General features: G+C 41.4%; 1 protein-coding gene across 3 annotated transcripts in view; it reads left to right on the top strand.

Moving 5' to 3' along the window:
* The first annotated feature begins 2,904 nt into the window (after window positions 1-2,904).
* smg7 (SMG7 nonsense mediated mRNA decay factor) overlaps window positions 2,905-14,295 on the top strand; it is a 40,411-nt gene continuing 29,020 nt past the window's right edge. For all 3 annotated transcript variants that reach the window (XM_079529622.1, XM_079529621.1, XM_079529620.1), the window contains exons 1-8: window positions 2,905-3,028; window positions 7,513-7,544; window positions 9,258-9,375; window positions 10,458-10,590; window positions 11,057-11,228; window positions 12,219-12,290; window positions 12,671-12,821; window positions 13,333-13,468. In XM_079529622.1, coding sequence (XP_079385748.1) covers window positions 3,003-3,028; window positions 7,513-7,544; window positions 9,258-9,375; window positions 10,458-10,590; window positions 11,057-11,228; window positions 12,219-12,290; window positions 12,671-12,821; window positions 13,333-13,468 — 840 coding nt within the window. In that variant the 5' untranslated portion in view covers window positions 2,905-3,002. The remainder of the gene's footprint in view (window positions 3,029-7,512; window positions 7,545-9,257; window positions 9,376-10,457; window positions 10,591-11,056; window positions 11,229-12,218; window positions 12,291-12,670; window positions 12,822-13,332; window positions 13,469-14,295) is intronic.

Here is a 14,295-nt window from a genome sequence, read left to right as displayed (position 1 = left end):
CATGATGTTTGATTTGTTGTAAAAAATCACAAGAACTACAGTATATACAGTATAACTGTTAATACAAAAAATATACTTACAATGATAAAGATCAGGGACCCCCCTAGCTCAGGGGTCCCTGGTCCTGGGTCCACTAGGCCTGTTGGGTAATCCTCCCCTACCAGGGTGGGACAAGCCGCAGATCCCTTTTGTTAGAAATAGAAACAGACCAAACAACAGAAGAAAAACCTGGTGTTCCAACCCATTTCCAATTCATTCCAAAAAATACTGAGTGAATCATATTAAATATGAATATTTATTGTGATTGTTTCTTAATATAAATTCTATGCACTGCAGTATCTGGAATGACACTAAATTTATCACATTTTTGCATGTGTAATTCCCAGTAGTGGAAGAAATACTCTTTTTAGTTAAGTAAAAGTATAGATACCACAACTCGGTTAAGTAAAAGGCCTACTTGACTAAAAGTAAAAATCACACTTGTGTCGGGTGAGGGGTGCCTGCATGGTAATGTTTGTTTAAAATCCATAGACTTGGCTGCATGCCTAATGATGTCACTGCTTAAAGCAAACAAAAAAGTCCATAGATTTGGCTGCGACATGACATCACGAGTGGGGGCCTGTTGATTTTTGGGGGATTGCTGATTTTTGGGGGTGCATGAATAAGACGAGTCCATAGACTTGGCTGCCACATGACGTCATGTCTGAAAAAACAGATGTTGGAGGGGCTAGCGTGCAAAAGAAAATAGTAATAACCAGTAAGACGCCTGAGGGCATGCCTTCTCGACCTCGCGTCTCGCCCGTGCACGCATCCGCCTCGTTGACGCTGACGGCAGACTGATGGACGAGGGGGGGTCAGATCAACATGGAATGAATTATGTACTGGCCATATAAGGAGCATGCTTGTGTACAGGGTTTGATGAGGTCAGATGGAATGTCAGAACAGGTCAGCTCCATACAGTATATGGAGATCTAAGGGTGGTAGCGGGGACATTCTCTTGAGTGTACACTGTACAGGGTTTGATGAGGGCCCAGGTAGGGCCGGGCCTTAATTTTCGGGCCTGTTGAGAACTCCAGTTTTCGCTACCTGCCGGGCGCGGCTGCACTAATAACTTTGGGGCAGGCCTGTGACCCGTCTAGAGTTTGAATGGACAGGTGGGCCATTTCACCCGCCGGCTGGCAGGTGAAATGCACTAATAACATCTCCATCCCTGATGATGTCACATGATGTCACGAGACCTGGGCACCATAACCAACACACTGACACGATTCCATAGTTAACGGCGACCTTCGGTCGCAATAATCTAAATATACTTACAGTACCAAAGTAAAAGTAACCTCCTTGGCTACTATGCAGAATGTACACAAACAATTTGATAAGGTTTAGCATGCCCCTTGTTTGTTACCTGTAAGCAGGGACGTACTGGGCCTCTAATTCAGCCTGGTAATGGAGTTGAAGAGGTGAAGCCCTCCGACGGCGCGGACCCAAATACTAACCGATGAACAATGAGTCTGTGACAGTGATTTGGCCTCTAATTCAGCCTGGGAAAGGCGCGTGGCCGAATTTTATAGGCCTATATTAAAACCGGCCTGATAGCATACCATTTGTCGACTGTCTCAAGTGTCGTTTTTTTGTTTTTCAGTATAGGGTGAGAGGGAATGTGGGTTCTGTTTTTTTGTCTTTGTTTCCTTTCCTTTTTTTCCCTCATTGGATTTAGTTGGAAATCAAATATAGCTCATATTACATTTTGTAATATTTTGTTTTAATATCCTCAGTGATGTATCCCAAGGTCATCGGGGTTTCAGGTCTCTCGAACATCATACCCCTCACTCAGGCGACCCAGCCGGGGTGATCAAGTCCCCACTTACGTCCCAGTAGCTACCCTCGATCAGTCCCATTAGGCCCTAATGGGACTGATCGAAGGTAGCTACTGGGTCGTACGTTTTTCCCTAATGATTAGGGAAAAACCAGGGCCACACAATCCGTTGGAACTACTCCAGAACTACTCTGCCAGGGCTGGGAGGTAGGCTTCTGGGCTTCTGGCGCATGGAAGGACTAGGCTCTGTGGGTTGACTCCTGTCCGGGCCCCTCCTACGTCTCACCAGGTCCACTCCTGCTCTCACCAGGCCCAGGACCTGTGCGTTGCACCAGAGTCCCAGCACCAGACACTTCATTCAGGAGTGGTGGGCAATGGTTCCACAGACTCCACCCGAGCGAGAAGGTGGTGCTGCGGCCTCCGCTTCGCTTGCTGCTTGAATGGCATACATAATTTGAGAAAAAAGAAATGTGCAGAATGTCTCATAATTTCTCTAAAAGACAACACATGTTACACATACAGTGTTTGTAGATATTTTCCTTTTCTTTTTTTTATATTCTAGAGATTAAGCATAAATAAGTTGGTTTAATTTATGTTTTTAAATAATTGTAGTGGACAATGTAGCCTACTCAAGCAAAAGCCTACCCTACGTCAAAATTGTACAGCACTGAGTAATGTAAATGTACTTAGTTACTTATACACTGACTCCACAAGACACAAGTACTAGTAGGCTGCGGCAAGTTAGGGTTTCCGAGGCTTTAACGCAGAAGTGGTGGAGTTCGCCCGTTTCGCGCGACAGTTGTAGAGCGTCACTTGACCGTCACTCGGCGTCACTCGGCATTTCTCGGCTTCCCTCTGATTTCTCGACTGGAGAGGCCCTGGCATAGGGTGTCTATTTTGCCCCTGTTAAGTTTATTAATTAAAGGAAGCTATTCCTCCTGAAACACTTTTATTATAAAACATTTTTCAACTTCACAATTATTTGTTTTTCCAGGTATTTTTGCACAGCTGCCCATGTTATAACCTCAATTAATTATAATAATAATAAAAATAATATGTGTTTAAAACTTCAAAGGCATTAAAGTTCCCGCAGAGTGACAGACAGAGGAACAACATGGCGGCGGGGTTAGCATTAGCATTAGCTTGCGGGTCGCTCGTTGTGTGAAACACAACAACATCCGCCAGGATGAACCTCTGCGCGTCCTATTTACGGTACGTTTAATTTAAACGCTTTTGCCTCGTTATGCGGCCCGTTTGAAGCTTTTAATGAGTCCGCGTGTGTGTTAATTAACGAGTCGTGTTGTTTTGTTGGTGGCCAGCTAGCAGCATCCTGCTAGTTGACATCACGTAAACAACAAAGTCCCAGCGCTCGTAATAATGAGCAAAACGTCATTAAATAATATCAGTCATATAATGTCTGCTTGCAACGGCTTTTCGGTTCATTGTGTGTGTTTTTAATGTTGGATTCAGTTTTTATTTAATGTGTGTTGGATTGTGTTGGCTAACGTTAGCATGCTAAGCATCTAGCTATCAGCATCTCTACGCAGATATCAACTGTTTATCATCAAACAGTAGATTATTAATCTGGCATTGTGTTGACATGATTTACCGATTGTTAATCGGATATTCATCAATCTGTTAAGAGTGGCTGTGTTTATTACTCTGAAATCGTGGCGATGTGATTATCTGATAATCAATGAATGTGTTCATTAATTATTTGAATCTGATAAACAGTGGGTTTATTTAGTAATTTTGTTAAACAGTGGGTTCTTAATCTGACTAGTAGTGGCCAATCATCACCATTAAATAACCCAGGTCGGTCCCTGTATTATTTCTACACTGTACATCAACGCCAAAAATAGCTGATCTACAAGATCACAACGCATCACGTAGGTACTAGTGATCAGATGTCTTGTGAGCTTGTAGATTTGCTATTTGGTGTGTGTGTGTGTGAGAGAGTGAGGGTGGAGGGGAACCTCCCCTCATCATCCCCTCCACCCACACACACCTGGGAAGGGGTTGTGCTGTTCGTGGTGATCATGGGGGCATCTTGGCAATTTCCTAAACAGTGGATGTGTTAATCTGATGTTTTGTTGGTGGCCACTGGCCAGCTAGAAGCTATTATAGACTGCCAAGCAGTCTATGATGTGTTTATGTATATGTACCTGCTGTGGACCCTCATCTCATTTGGTGCCTGTTGGGGGTCCCATGTCCCTGGCACCAAATCTTTCAGATGGGGGTCCGGATGTGTGTTGTCAAGATTTTTGAAATGCTCACTTGTAGATCAACCATTTACAAATAACCCTAGTATACATCAAGTGGTCAAACAACTGATTTTGATTCCTCTTAGGCCACTGGTTCCCAAACACTGGGTCGGGACCCATTTGTGGGTTGCAGACACATTTTTATGGGTCCCTTTATTTTTTTGTTTCCTTTATTATTATTATTATTATTATTATTGTATAACATGTTCAACAAACACCCCCCCCCCCCCCCCCCCCCTCCACAATCATTTCACCCTCCGGGGGTCCTGGGATGCAATACTGTACTCAGTACTGTACTTTTAACTCTAATGTTGTTGAAGTAGGACTCATAAAATGTCCCTGTGACCCATCTAAAAGACCACCCCTGGGTCCCAGGACCCATTGAAAACCTACTTACATGACTGTGTGTAGCTTTCCGCCTTACTGATGTCTTCTCTGTGCAAGCTGTCCACAGTACAGAATAAGTTCTCTTTCGCCTGATTTGAGTGATTTCAGACTGATTTCAGTCATTTGGAGTCCATAGAAGCCAGCACTTCTTGTCTTCTATGAAAGCATGTTGCGCAGCGACAAATAGATGATCTAAAAAAGCTGTCAATGCGTCGCTGTAGATAGGTTTAGATACGTTTACAGCATTTGAAGTGGTCAAATATGTTCAGAACATCTTCCATGATGACCCCTTAATACTAGTCTCGGATTTTGTCATATAAAAGCAAAGGTTTACAGCCTCGATCTGTGATTTATTCACCTGGTTTGCAGTATATAGATTATAGAACAGCAGGAACAATGTTACTAAAACATCATCATTTTACATATTGTGTTAATTTTTGAGGAAACAATGCTAGTAGTTTGGGGGGAGATTTTATTTTGATTTAATCCATGCGTAGATTGCAAATTTGCATACACGATTTTACAGGTAGAGAGATGAGTCCTGAGTATAATCTTTTCTGGTTTCCCATGATGACATTGTTGCAGCATCAATATAAAAATACAAAATAAATAATGCATATGCAACAACAAGGCAAATGAACACAAAAGGAATAATCAAGGAGAAGAATAGTTTGACCGTATGTGATGTTCTTATTCCTAGCTTATAAATATATATGCTAACACTGCACAAGGATCTCATTTTTAGTTATAACTTATAAACGACTATTTTAAACATCTGAGCCAGACGGCCAGTGTATTTGGCATTAGTTCAACATACAGTTAGCCGTGATGCCATAGGCAGTGATACCCCCCATGCCCCACCACAGATGCTGGTGTTTGAACTGCATTATTAAACGGGATCGTCTTTTTTTAAGTCATTTTTAAGGCTTTTTTCCCTTTTATTAATAGTACACAGTACACTGTATACAGAGAGACAGGAAACAGGGAGAGTAGGGGATTGACATGCAGCAACTTAAGTCTACCAGTCTCGGGAATTGAACCTGGGACTCTCTGTCTGGCATCAGAGCCTATGTGGTACGCACATTAACCACTCTGTCTTCGGCGCCCCAAATCTGGATCATCCTTTTCCTCTGGAACCAGGAGGACACAATATCCCTATTATCCAAAAAACTATTATAAATGTTGACTTGTCATGCAGCCCAATACTTGTCCTCTTTGTGTCAGTTTGAGTTTGCTCAGGCACAAACTCAGAGAAGTGTACTGTGTTAGTGGAGATTGATTTCACTTAGCTTGATAGTCTGAACTGGCATTTTAGACTGGATGATTTTCTGAAGTGTTCGTGAGCCCATGATATTACTAGTATGCATAATGGACAGAATTGTGTGGGGTTTTAACCACTAAAGCCCTAGTATATACGTCATTGGGTTGAATACTGAAAATAGCCGATCTGCAAGCTCTACAGCTCGCGTAATGCGCTGTGAGCTTGTAGATCGGCTATGTTTGCTATCTTTTAACATTTCTGAAAAGCTTTGCCCATAAAGAACCAGCTTTTGAAAGTATTGTTTTTCACCATTCTTGCCCTTACAATTATGTGCAGAGATTTCACACAGTGAATCTCTCCCCAGCCCCATCCTTGCTTATGAATGACTGATCCTTTCTAAAACACCCCTTTTACCCTGAATCATGATACTAACTTGTTTAAATAGTTTACCTGTGACATTTTACAAATACATTTTACTAATTCGTAATAAGCACATATTTACAAAAGCTAGGTTAGAAGGTAATAAAATAAATGTTGTGTTTGTTCAGTTGAATATAGGTCAAAAAGGATTAGCAATAGCAAATAATAGCATTCTGTTTTATTTAGCGCTACATTTTACACAGTGAGTGCCAAGTCTTTTGACGGGGAGGGGGGGCGGGTTATGTTCCAAATTCAGGAGCTTGTTGATGGTTAGTGTTTTTGATAGTTACTGGGTTGTTGTTGAATGTTGATGGTTACTGGGTTAGAGCTGGTGTCATTGCATGGTTACTGGGTTAGAGCTGGTGTCATTGCATGGTTACTGGGTTAGAGCTGGTGTCATTGCATGGTGCTCAGTGGCCTTGAGGTTACTGGGTTAGAGCTGGTGTCATTGCATGATGCTCAGTGGCCTTGAGGTTAGAGTGTTTGTCTAAGAGGTTGGTTGAGTCATATAGAGCCAGACCGATATTTCTGCTATTATGTGTGTAATGATTTTTAACCAATTTCAACCTGGTGTCCGTATTTTGGCCATGTCATTTTAGGTGAACATAACCTGTCACAATTATTACATAACTAGCCGATCTGCAAACTCACAAGCGTTCTGTAGGCCTGTCACAATTATTACATAACTAGCCGATCTGCAAACTCACAAGCGTTCTGTAGGCCTGTCACAATTATTACATAACTAATCACAATTATTTGAGATAATCGCTATTATTTTTGCATAATCGTCAATTGTTTCCATGTTGAAAAATGTCTATGTTTTCAAAGTATTCAAACATCTTTATTATTAAATGCGTCAGTGATTTCTTTGTATATGTAAGTTATTTGTCATATCTGCCAATGTTCAATGCAAAAAACGCAATTAAATTGTTAATCGCAATTATTTGTGTGACAATGAATCGTCAACTTCAATTTGTAATCGTGACAGCCGTGGCGTTCTGGAAATGTAACCACATGCCAAAAACATGGATGCCAGATTGAAAGTGGTTAAAAGTACGCATCGGCTGCATAATTGCAGTCAGATACTGAAAAATAATGTTATATCGACCAAACTGTTAAATCGGTCTGGTTTTAGTTACATCATTAGTAGAAACCATATTAGTGAATCACACTTGTTGACAGTGAGAGCTGTGTGTCAGCTACTCAGCTCAGCTGGTTCTGAACTTCTGATGGATTCTTTATAAAGAGAATACAGCTGATGAAATTATTTCCACTTTTACACAGATTGATAAACCTGCAGTAGTTTTCTCTGTTTGTGTGTATTAATCAGTCTCTCTCTATCTCTTATGTTTACATGTGAGCAGGCAGGCAGAGGCCCTGAAGGCAGACATGACAGGTATGTGTACGATAATATCCTTTTTTTTGACTGATTTCATAAGCATTTTGTTCCCTCTGTGACCCAGTACAAATATGAACATTTCAAGTTCAACCCTGATGCTATGTTTATTCTAGCGGTATAGCTGTTTGTGTCCAACTCTGTATGAGTATTCTATTGGTACAGTGAGCTGTACCCAGCTCTTTATTCTGTGGTGGTCTTTCTTTGTTGAAACTCCTGCTCAGCATTCGCGTGTAGAACATCAAGGTCAGCGTCATTGTTAATTGATTCCACATTGTCATTGAGCCCCAAACTTCCACACTACGGCCCAGACGGAATGAGTCTGCAGTCCTGACTCCTGACTGGGGTGGTTTGGGTGTGAGGGCAGTCCACAGCAGCACAGCTGGGAGCCAGGAGAGTCTAGGTCAAGGTTGTCAAATGCATATTTGGGAGCGGGCCGCACTGGGTAAAACACGACTTTATGCATATACTGTACGTAGATTACGCACATGCATTTCCCACCCATACCTGCTCTCTTGTCTTTCCTATAGCTATGTTTCGCTTAACAAATTTTGTTTTATTGAGATTACGTGGCAAGCATTTTGGCCTTCTTGCTCTCTTCTTCACTCTTTCTCTCTTGTCTGTCAGGGTTTTGTTTTCCATGAGAAAGTGGGTGAGATGCGAGTGGCAGCAACAGATTTAAAACAACACGTACAGTGCATCTTTTGATTCAGTGTTTTGTGAAATAACAGCGGAGGCCATCATTGTAAATCCCCATTCCCCATCAATGATGTCACTGACTGATGGGCAGGTCTATGAACTGTCCACAGCCCTCCTCTGAGACACGGTGGCCCCTTTTCCACTGAAAGAACTTTGGTTCTAGAACTGTTCTGTTCTAGATTCTTGGAACCTTTCACAGAACGGGCTGCAAACCGGCTTGCTTTTCCACCAGTTTTAAGCAGAACGATTAAGCCAGCCTGTGGAGCAATAGTCTGTAGTTGCCCCTGGTTCGATTCCAGCCCTTGCCAGCAATGTGTCAAACATGACCGGCTTTCACAGGGAAAATTGATTTGTCTATGGCAGTTACAGTTACATTTTTACGATTGGAATGCTGGAATGTTTATTCTTATGTGGACCCCAGGAAGACTAGCTGGTTGCTATGGCACCAGCTAATGGGGATCCTTAATAAAAATCAAAAACAAAATCAAATTTGCCATTGTTTATATGCCATCTGCATCTTCCAACCTGTAGAATAGGTGTACGGCGTAGTGTTGTAGGGCTGAGGCACTGCTGTGGGTTTCACCCCGCCTACTACTTACCAGGGTTGTCACAATCATCTAAACGCAATTATTTAAGGTAATCGCAATTATTTTGTGATAATCGTGTCCATGTTAAAAAAATGTTCATACAAAGAAAAATATTTCCACAATCACAAAATCTAAAAGGTAAACAGAATTATGATTTCTATTCATGATTTTCCAATGCCAAAAACACAATTAAATCAATTATTTGTGTGACAATTAATCATCAACTTAAATTTGTAATCGTGACAGTCTTACTACTTACTTACTCCACAAGCTCAAGTCAAATAGTGCTTGAGCAAGGCACATTGAGGCTGCTCAGTGGCCAACTATAGCAGACTGTAGTACTGGGAAGCTCCTAACTATATGACTATGATAATGAAACGGCATCAATACACACGGCAGTTGAATGTAGTGCATATCTGTGTGTTAGATTCAAAATTAGGGGCAGCAGAGGTGTGGACATCTCGACAGGCTCTGCAGGATCTCTACCAGAAGATGCTGGTCACTGATCTGGAGTACGCCCTGGACAAGAAAGTAGAACAAGACCTGTAAGTATCATGCAACTTATTATCAATGTTGCAACTAACACGTTACAAAGAAACAAAGTGGTGCATTACTGTAATGCAACTACTTTTTGCGATAACATAACTAGTTGCTCTTTTAACACCTTGGAGGCGCAAGACGGAGATCACCGTCAAGTTTAGTTTAGTTTAGTTTTTTATTTGCACGTAATGTGCACGGTCAGTTGCCCGAGACGGAGATTGATATCAAAACCGGTCGCATCGCTCCACAGCCTAGGAACGCTTGTTGCCCAATCCTTGGTGTTGCACAACAGTGACACGTCATCGAAAATGTTCCCTGCCTGACGACAACGAAAATCTTAAAACGTTCATAACTCGCGATCTAAATCATTCCGTCTAATTATGAAAAAATATCCTGTGTTAGACGGCACTCCGCGGTCCAGTCGCTAGTCGCGATAGATTTATTCTTACCTCCCGTTGTCGATCGACTCTAGAGTGGTGTGGCTATTGTTAGCTGCTACACAGACATTCACAACAACTTCCGGTCCGCCGGTAAAAGTGGTCCGGGCACTATAAACGATGGGCACATTTTATTAATGGATTAAATAGGCCCGAGCCCTCAAGGTGTTAACTAGTTGATCACATTCCTACCTTTTTGTATCCTATCAAAATAAGTTTCAGACCCCCAGAAACGCGCCCAGGGGGCCGGGCCAGAGTTACCATGTGGTGGTCCCTCTACTGTACCCTCTACTGTACTGTACTGTCACTGTACTGTACTGGCACACCCGAAAGCATCATATATACAGTTAATACGTGCGTGTGTTTGTGTGTGTGTTAGGTTGCGCACAGGTGGTGAAAAACAACCATGCTGTTTTCGTGCTCATACCCACCCAGACACCCACCCAGCCAGCCACCCACACACACATAGCTCCGTAAGGGAGTGGTTGCACCACTCAAAAACTTGTACACTTGTACATCTGCTATTTTTGAATGGCAAAAACCAATGTGCTATATGCACATCTAAAATGTAAAACGGCTATGTTTGGATTTCTTTAACCCAGGTGGAACCATGCAGAATAACTAACATTTGTGGTTATTTAATCCCAAAGGTGGAACCACGCCTTCAAGAACCAGATCACAACTCTACAGAGTCAAGCGAAGAACCGAGCCAACCCCAACCGCAGTGAGGTCCAAGCTAACCTGTCACTGTTCCTGGAGGCTGCCAGTGGATTCTACACACAGGTAGGCCTGTCACAATTATTACATAATCGCCTAATCATAATTATTTGAGATCGATTTGAATCGTCAATCGTTTCCATGTTGAAAAATGATACATTTTCAAATATCTTTGAAAAATAAAAACGAATAAATGGGTCAGTGATTTCTTATATTAAAGTTATTTGTCATATCTGGCCTGTGCAATTTGTGATTACGAAGTCTAAAAGGCAAACAGAAATACAAAATCGTAACGTTTCATTGTTCAATAAACAAACAACCTAATAATAATATTTATTGTCCCGAAGGATATTCATCTTCACAGTCTGTTCAACACTCACAACAAAACAGCACATAAAACAGAAAAACATATATCACCAAGACAATACAAAACATGAGGTCCCCACTGTATACAGAACCATCCTATTGGTGGGGCAGTTTGTTTAATGCCCAATGATTACAATGATATGTAATGTGATGTTGTGTGTTATAGTTATTGCAGGAGCTATGCATGGTGTTCAACGTGGATCTACCGTGTCGAGTCAAGTCCTCTCAACTGGGGATCATCAGTAACAAACAGAACAGCGGCTCTGCCATTGTTACCCCTCAACCCAGCTCCTGTTCCTACATCTGCCAGCACTGTCTGGTGCATCTAGGAGACATAGGTAACATCTACTAGTATTGTCACTCTGGTCCAGCTAAGAGACATAAGTAATGTCTACCTTTCAATTTCAAGTACGCCAGGTTTGATATGCATTAGGCTACAGGCCCCATTTGATGCATATGTTTTATCTCTGGGACCCAAATCTTGATTGCACTATATCTCTTAAACATAACACTGCTTTCACATTCATGTTGTGCTATTGTACATTACTGCTAATATATAGAATAAAATTGGTCATCCTTCAATCTACAAGCTCTCATTGGTTTGAGCTTGTAGATCAGCTATTTCTATTTTCTGGTGAAGATGATTTGTGTCAAGGGGAAAAAAAGGAGCTCACTTAGTACAGAGCCCTAGGGGACCATGGCCAAATATGTACTGTATATAGGGTTCAAGTATTCTGTTGAGTCTCATTTCAAATACATAAAAAAGTGGGAAGCCATTTAAAACTGAATTCCACAACTTTTCTTTTGTGAATGAAACGAATTTGCTAATTTCCATATAATAAACCAAACTGCAGTATTTTTTTGTCAATACAAGAATGTCTCTTCTATAATAGAGACAAAGTTCTATTGACACATTTTCATCTTGTGGTCTGGTAGGACACCTACTGGCTAACAAGTAGTACTACTAGCTACTGCACAAAGCTGTCTCATGAAGTGTTCTGTCTCAGCAGAGCAGTATACATTTAGGTGCTCGTGTGGAGGACCTGAAAGTTACGGAATGTATCTTTAAAAACAGATTGCGACTTTACAATAAATGCTTCCAGCCTTTTATATGATGTATGTTGGTTCAAAGCCATTTTCTCACTACTGTATGTCAGTGGACCAAAACTCTATTTTTTATTATGAATTTATACATTTTATACCAAAATTGTCTAGATAAATGATTGTAATGTTTTGTGTTGACTAGATACATGATTGTAGTATTGTTTTTGTCATTGCAGCTCTGTATCTTATAGATACATAATTGTAATGTTTTTGTGTCTTTGCAGCTCGTTATCGTAACCAGACCAGCCAGGCAGAGTCCTACTACAGACATGCTGCTCAATTAGTTCCATCAAATGGTCAGTCTGTCATCATCCATACTATAGATCCATACTCATCAATAATCTCTCAGCAGGATCAATGTTTCTACATGCCTCATCAATCATCTTCATATTGTCATCCGATATCACTAAATATCGAAGTTATTCATGTTGGTAGCTGGATAGTGATGGATATAATACTGGATTGGCTAGTGATGATAATCTTATCTAAATCTTATGAAGTACAAGACAACCGGTTAGCATTTTGTGTCTGACAGACCACATTTGAGCTTCTACACACTATAGTCATTTATGAGACGCTCTTATACAGAGTGACTTAGAAAAATGAGAAAATGTGAGGAACTCTAGTCAAAAACAGGGTAAATGAAGTCACATTGTGTGTGTGTGTGTGTTAACAGGACAACCATACAACCAGCTGGCCATCCTGGCGTCATCTAAAGGAGATCACCTGACCACTATCTTCTATTACTGTCGCAGCATCGCTGTCAAATTCCCCTTCCCTGCTGCATCCACCAACCTGCAGAAAGCTCTATCTAAAGCTCTGGAGAGGTACACAATATCCGCTGGGAGATCCATGGGATATGACTATTGACTACTCCCATTGGATCAAGAACCATTAGGAGAAGGCTCACTCAACTAAGGGGGAGTCTTAAGGAGTAGTCTCTTAGAATGGCAGATAATTGAAGCTACACAGTGAAAGGAATATCCGCAGTTTCGGCACATCAGTCTTCCTCAGCATTTCATACTCAAGAAAGTTTGAAACGCTGATGAAGGCTTATGTGCCGAAACGCGTCTGTTTCTCTAGGTAGACTGACGCTGTGTTTTTGCTCAAAATAAAGTGTGTGTGTGTGTGTGTGTGTGTGTGTGTGTGTGTGTGTGTGTGTGTGTGTGTGTGTGTGTGTGTGTGTGTGTGTGTGTGTGTGTGTGTGTGTGTGTGTGTGTGTGTGTGTGTGTGTGTGTGTGTGTGTGTGTGTGTGTGTGTGTGTGTGTGTGTGTGTGTGTGTGTGTGTGTGTGTGTGTGTGTGTGTGTGTGTGTGTGTGTGTGTGTGTGTGTGTGCAGTCGTGATGAGGTGAAGACTAAGTGGAGTGTTTCAGATTTCATCAAGGCTTTCATTAAGTTCCACGGACACGTTTACCTGAGCAAGAGTCTGGACAAGCTGGGCTTCCTGAGAGAGAAACTGGAGGAACAGTTTCAGGTAAAAAAAAATGTTTATCTCCTACCAGGACCTCTAGTGTTGCTGGTTTTATCTCCTACCAGGACCTCTAGTACTGCTCGTTTTATCTCCTACCAAGACCTCTAGTACTGCTGGTTTTATCTCCTACCAGGACCTCTAGAGAATAAAACTGTCATTTTAAAAATGGCACTGATTAATGCAAGGTCAGTGCGAAATAAGACATTTATTTTACGCAACTTTTTTACCACCCATAACCTAGATTTCCTTTTTATAACCGAGACATGGTTGAAAGGTGCAGAAAACGTGGTTATGAATGCTATTTGTCCTACAAACTGCAAATACATTAGTGACCCTAGACCTTCAGGTCGAGGTGGTGGTTTAGCTGCTGTCTGCAACCAGCAGTTCAGTTGCCGTTCAATTGATATTGGTACCTTCAATTCCTTTGAGGTACACTTATTTAAAATTGGCATTTCAAACCCATTTTATTCCATTTTAATCTATCGTGTTCCCGGCCCTAATGGTGGCTTTTTAACAGAATTTGCAGAGTTCCTATCCTCGGTGATAATTAAATATAGTCAACTGTTAATATCGGGAGATTTTAATATACACGTGGACGTGGAGTCCGACAAATTTGCTGCAGACTTTCTGAATTTGACTGAGTCTTTTAATTTAACTCAACATGTCACTGGGCCTACTCACACGCATGGCCACACACTGGACTTAGTTTTTACCCTGGGTTTAAACCTCAATTCACTCTGTATAAATGAACTGTTTGTGTCTGACCACAAGGCCATTATTTTTAATATTGTTTTTAATGTTGACACACAACCCATAAAACGCTCAATTAG

This window comes from Electrona antarctica, assembly GCF_951216825.1.
Source record: "Electrona antarctica genome assembly, chromosome: 19".
NCBI lineage: Eukaryota > Metazoa > Chordata > Actinopteri > Myctophiformes > Myctophidae > Electrona > Electrona antarctica.
Note: the sequence above shows the minus strand (reverse complement) of the source record. Positions and strands in the feature narration are given on the sequence as shown.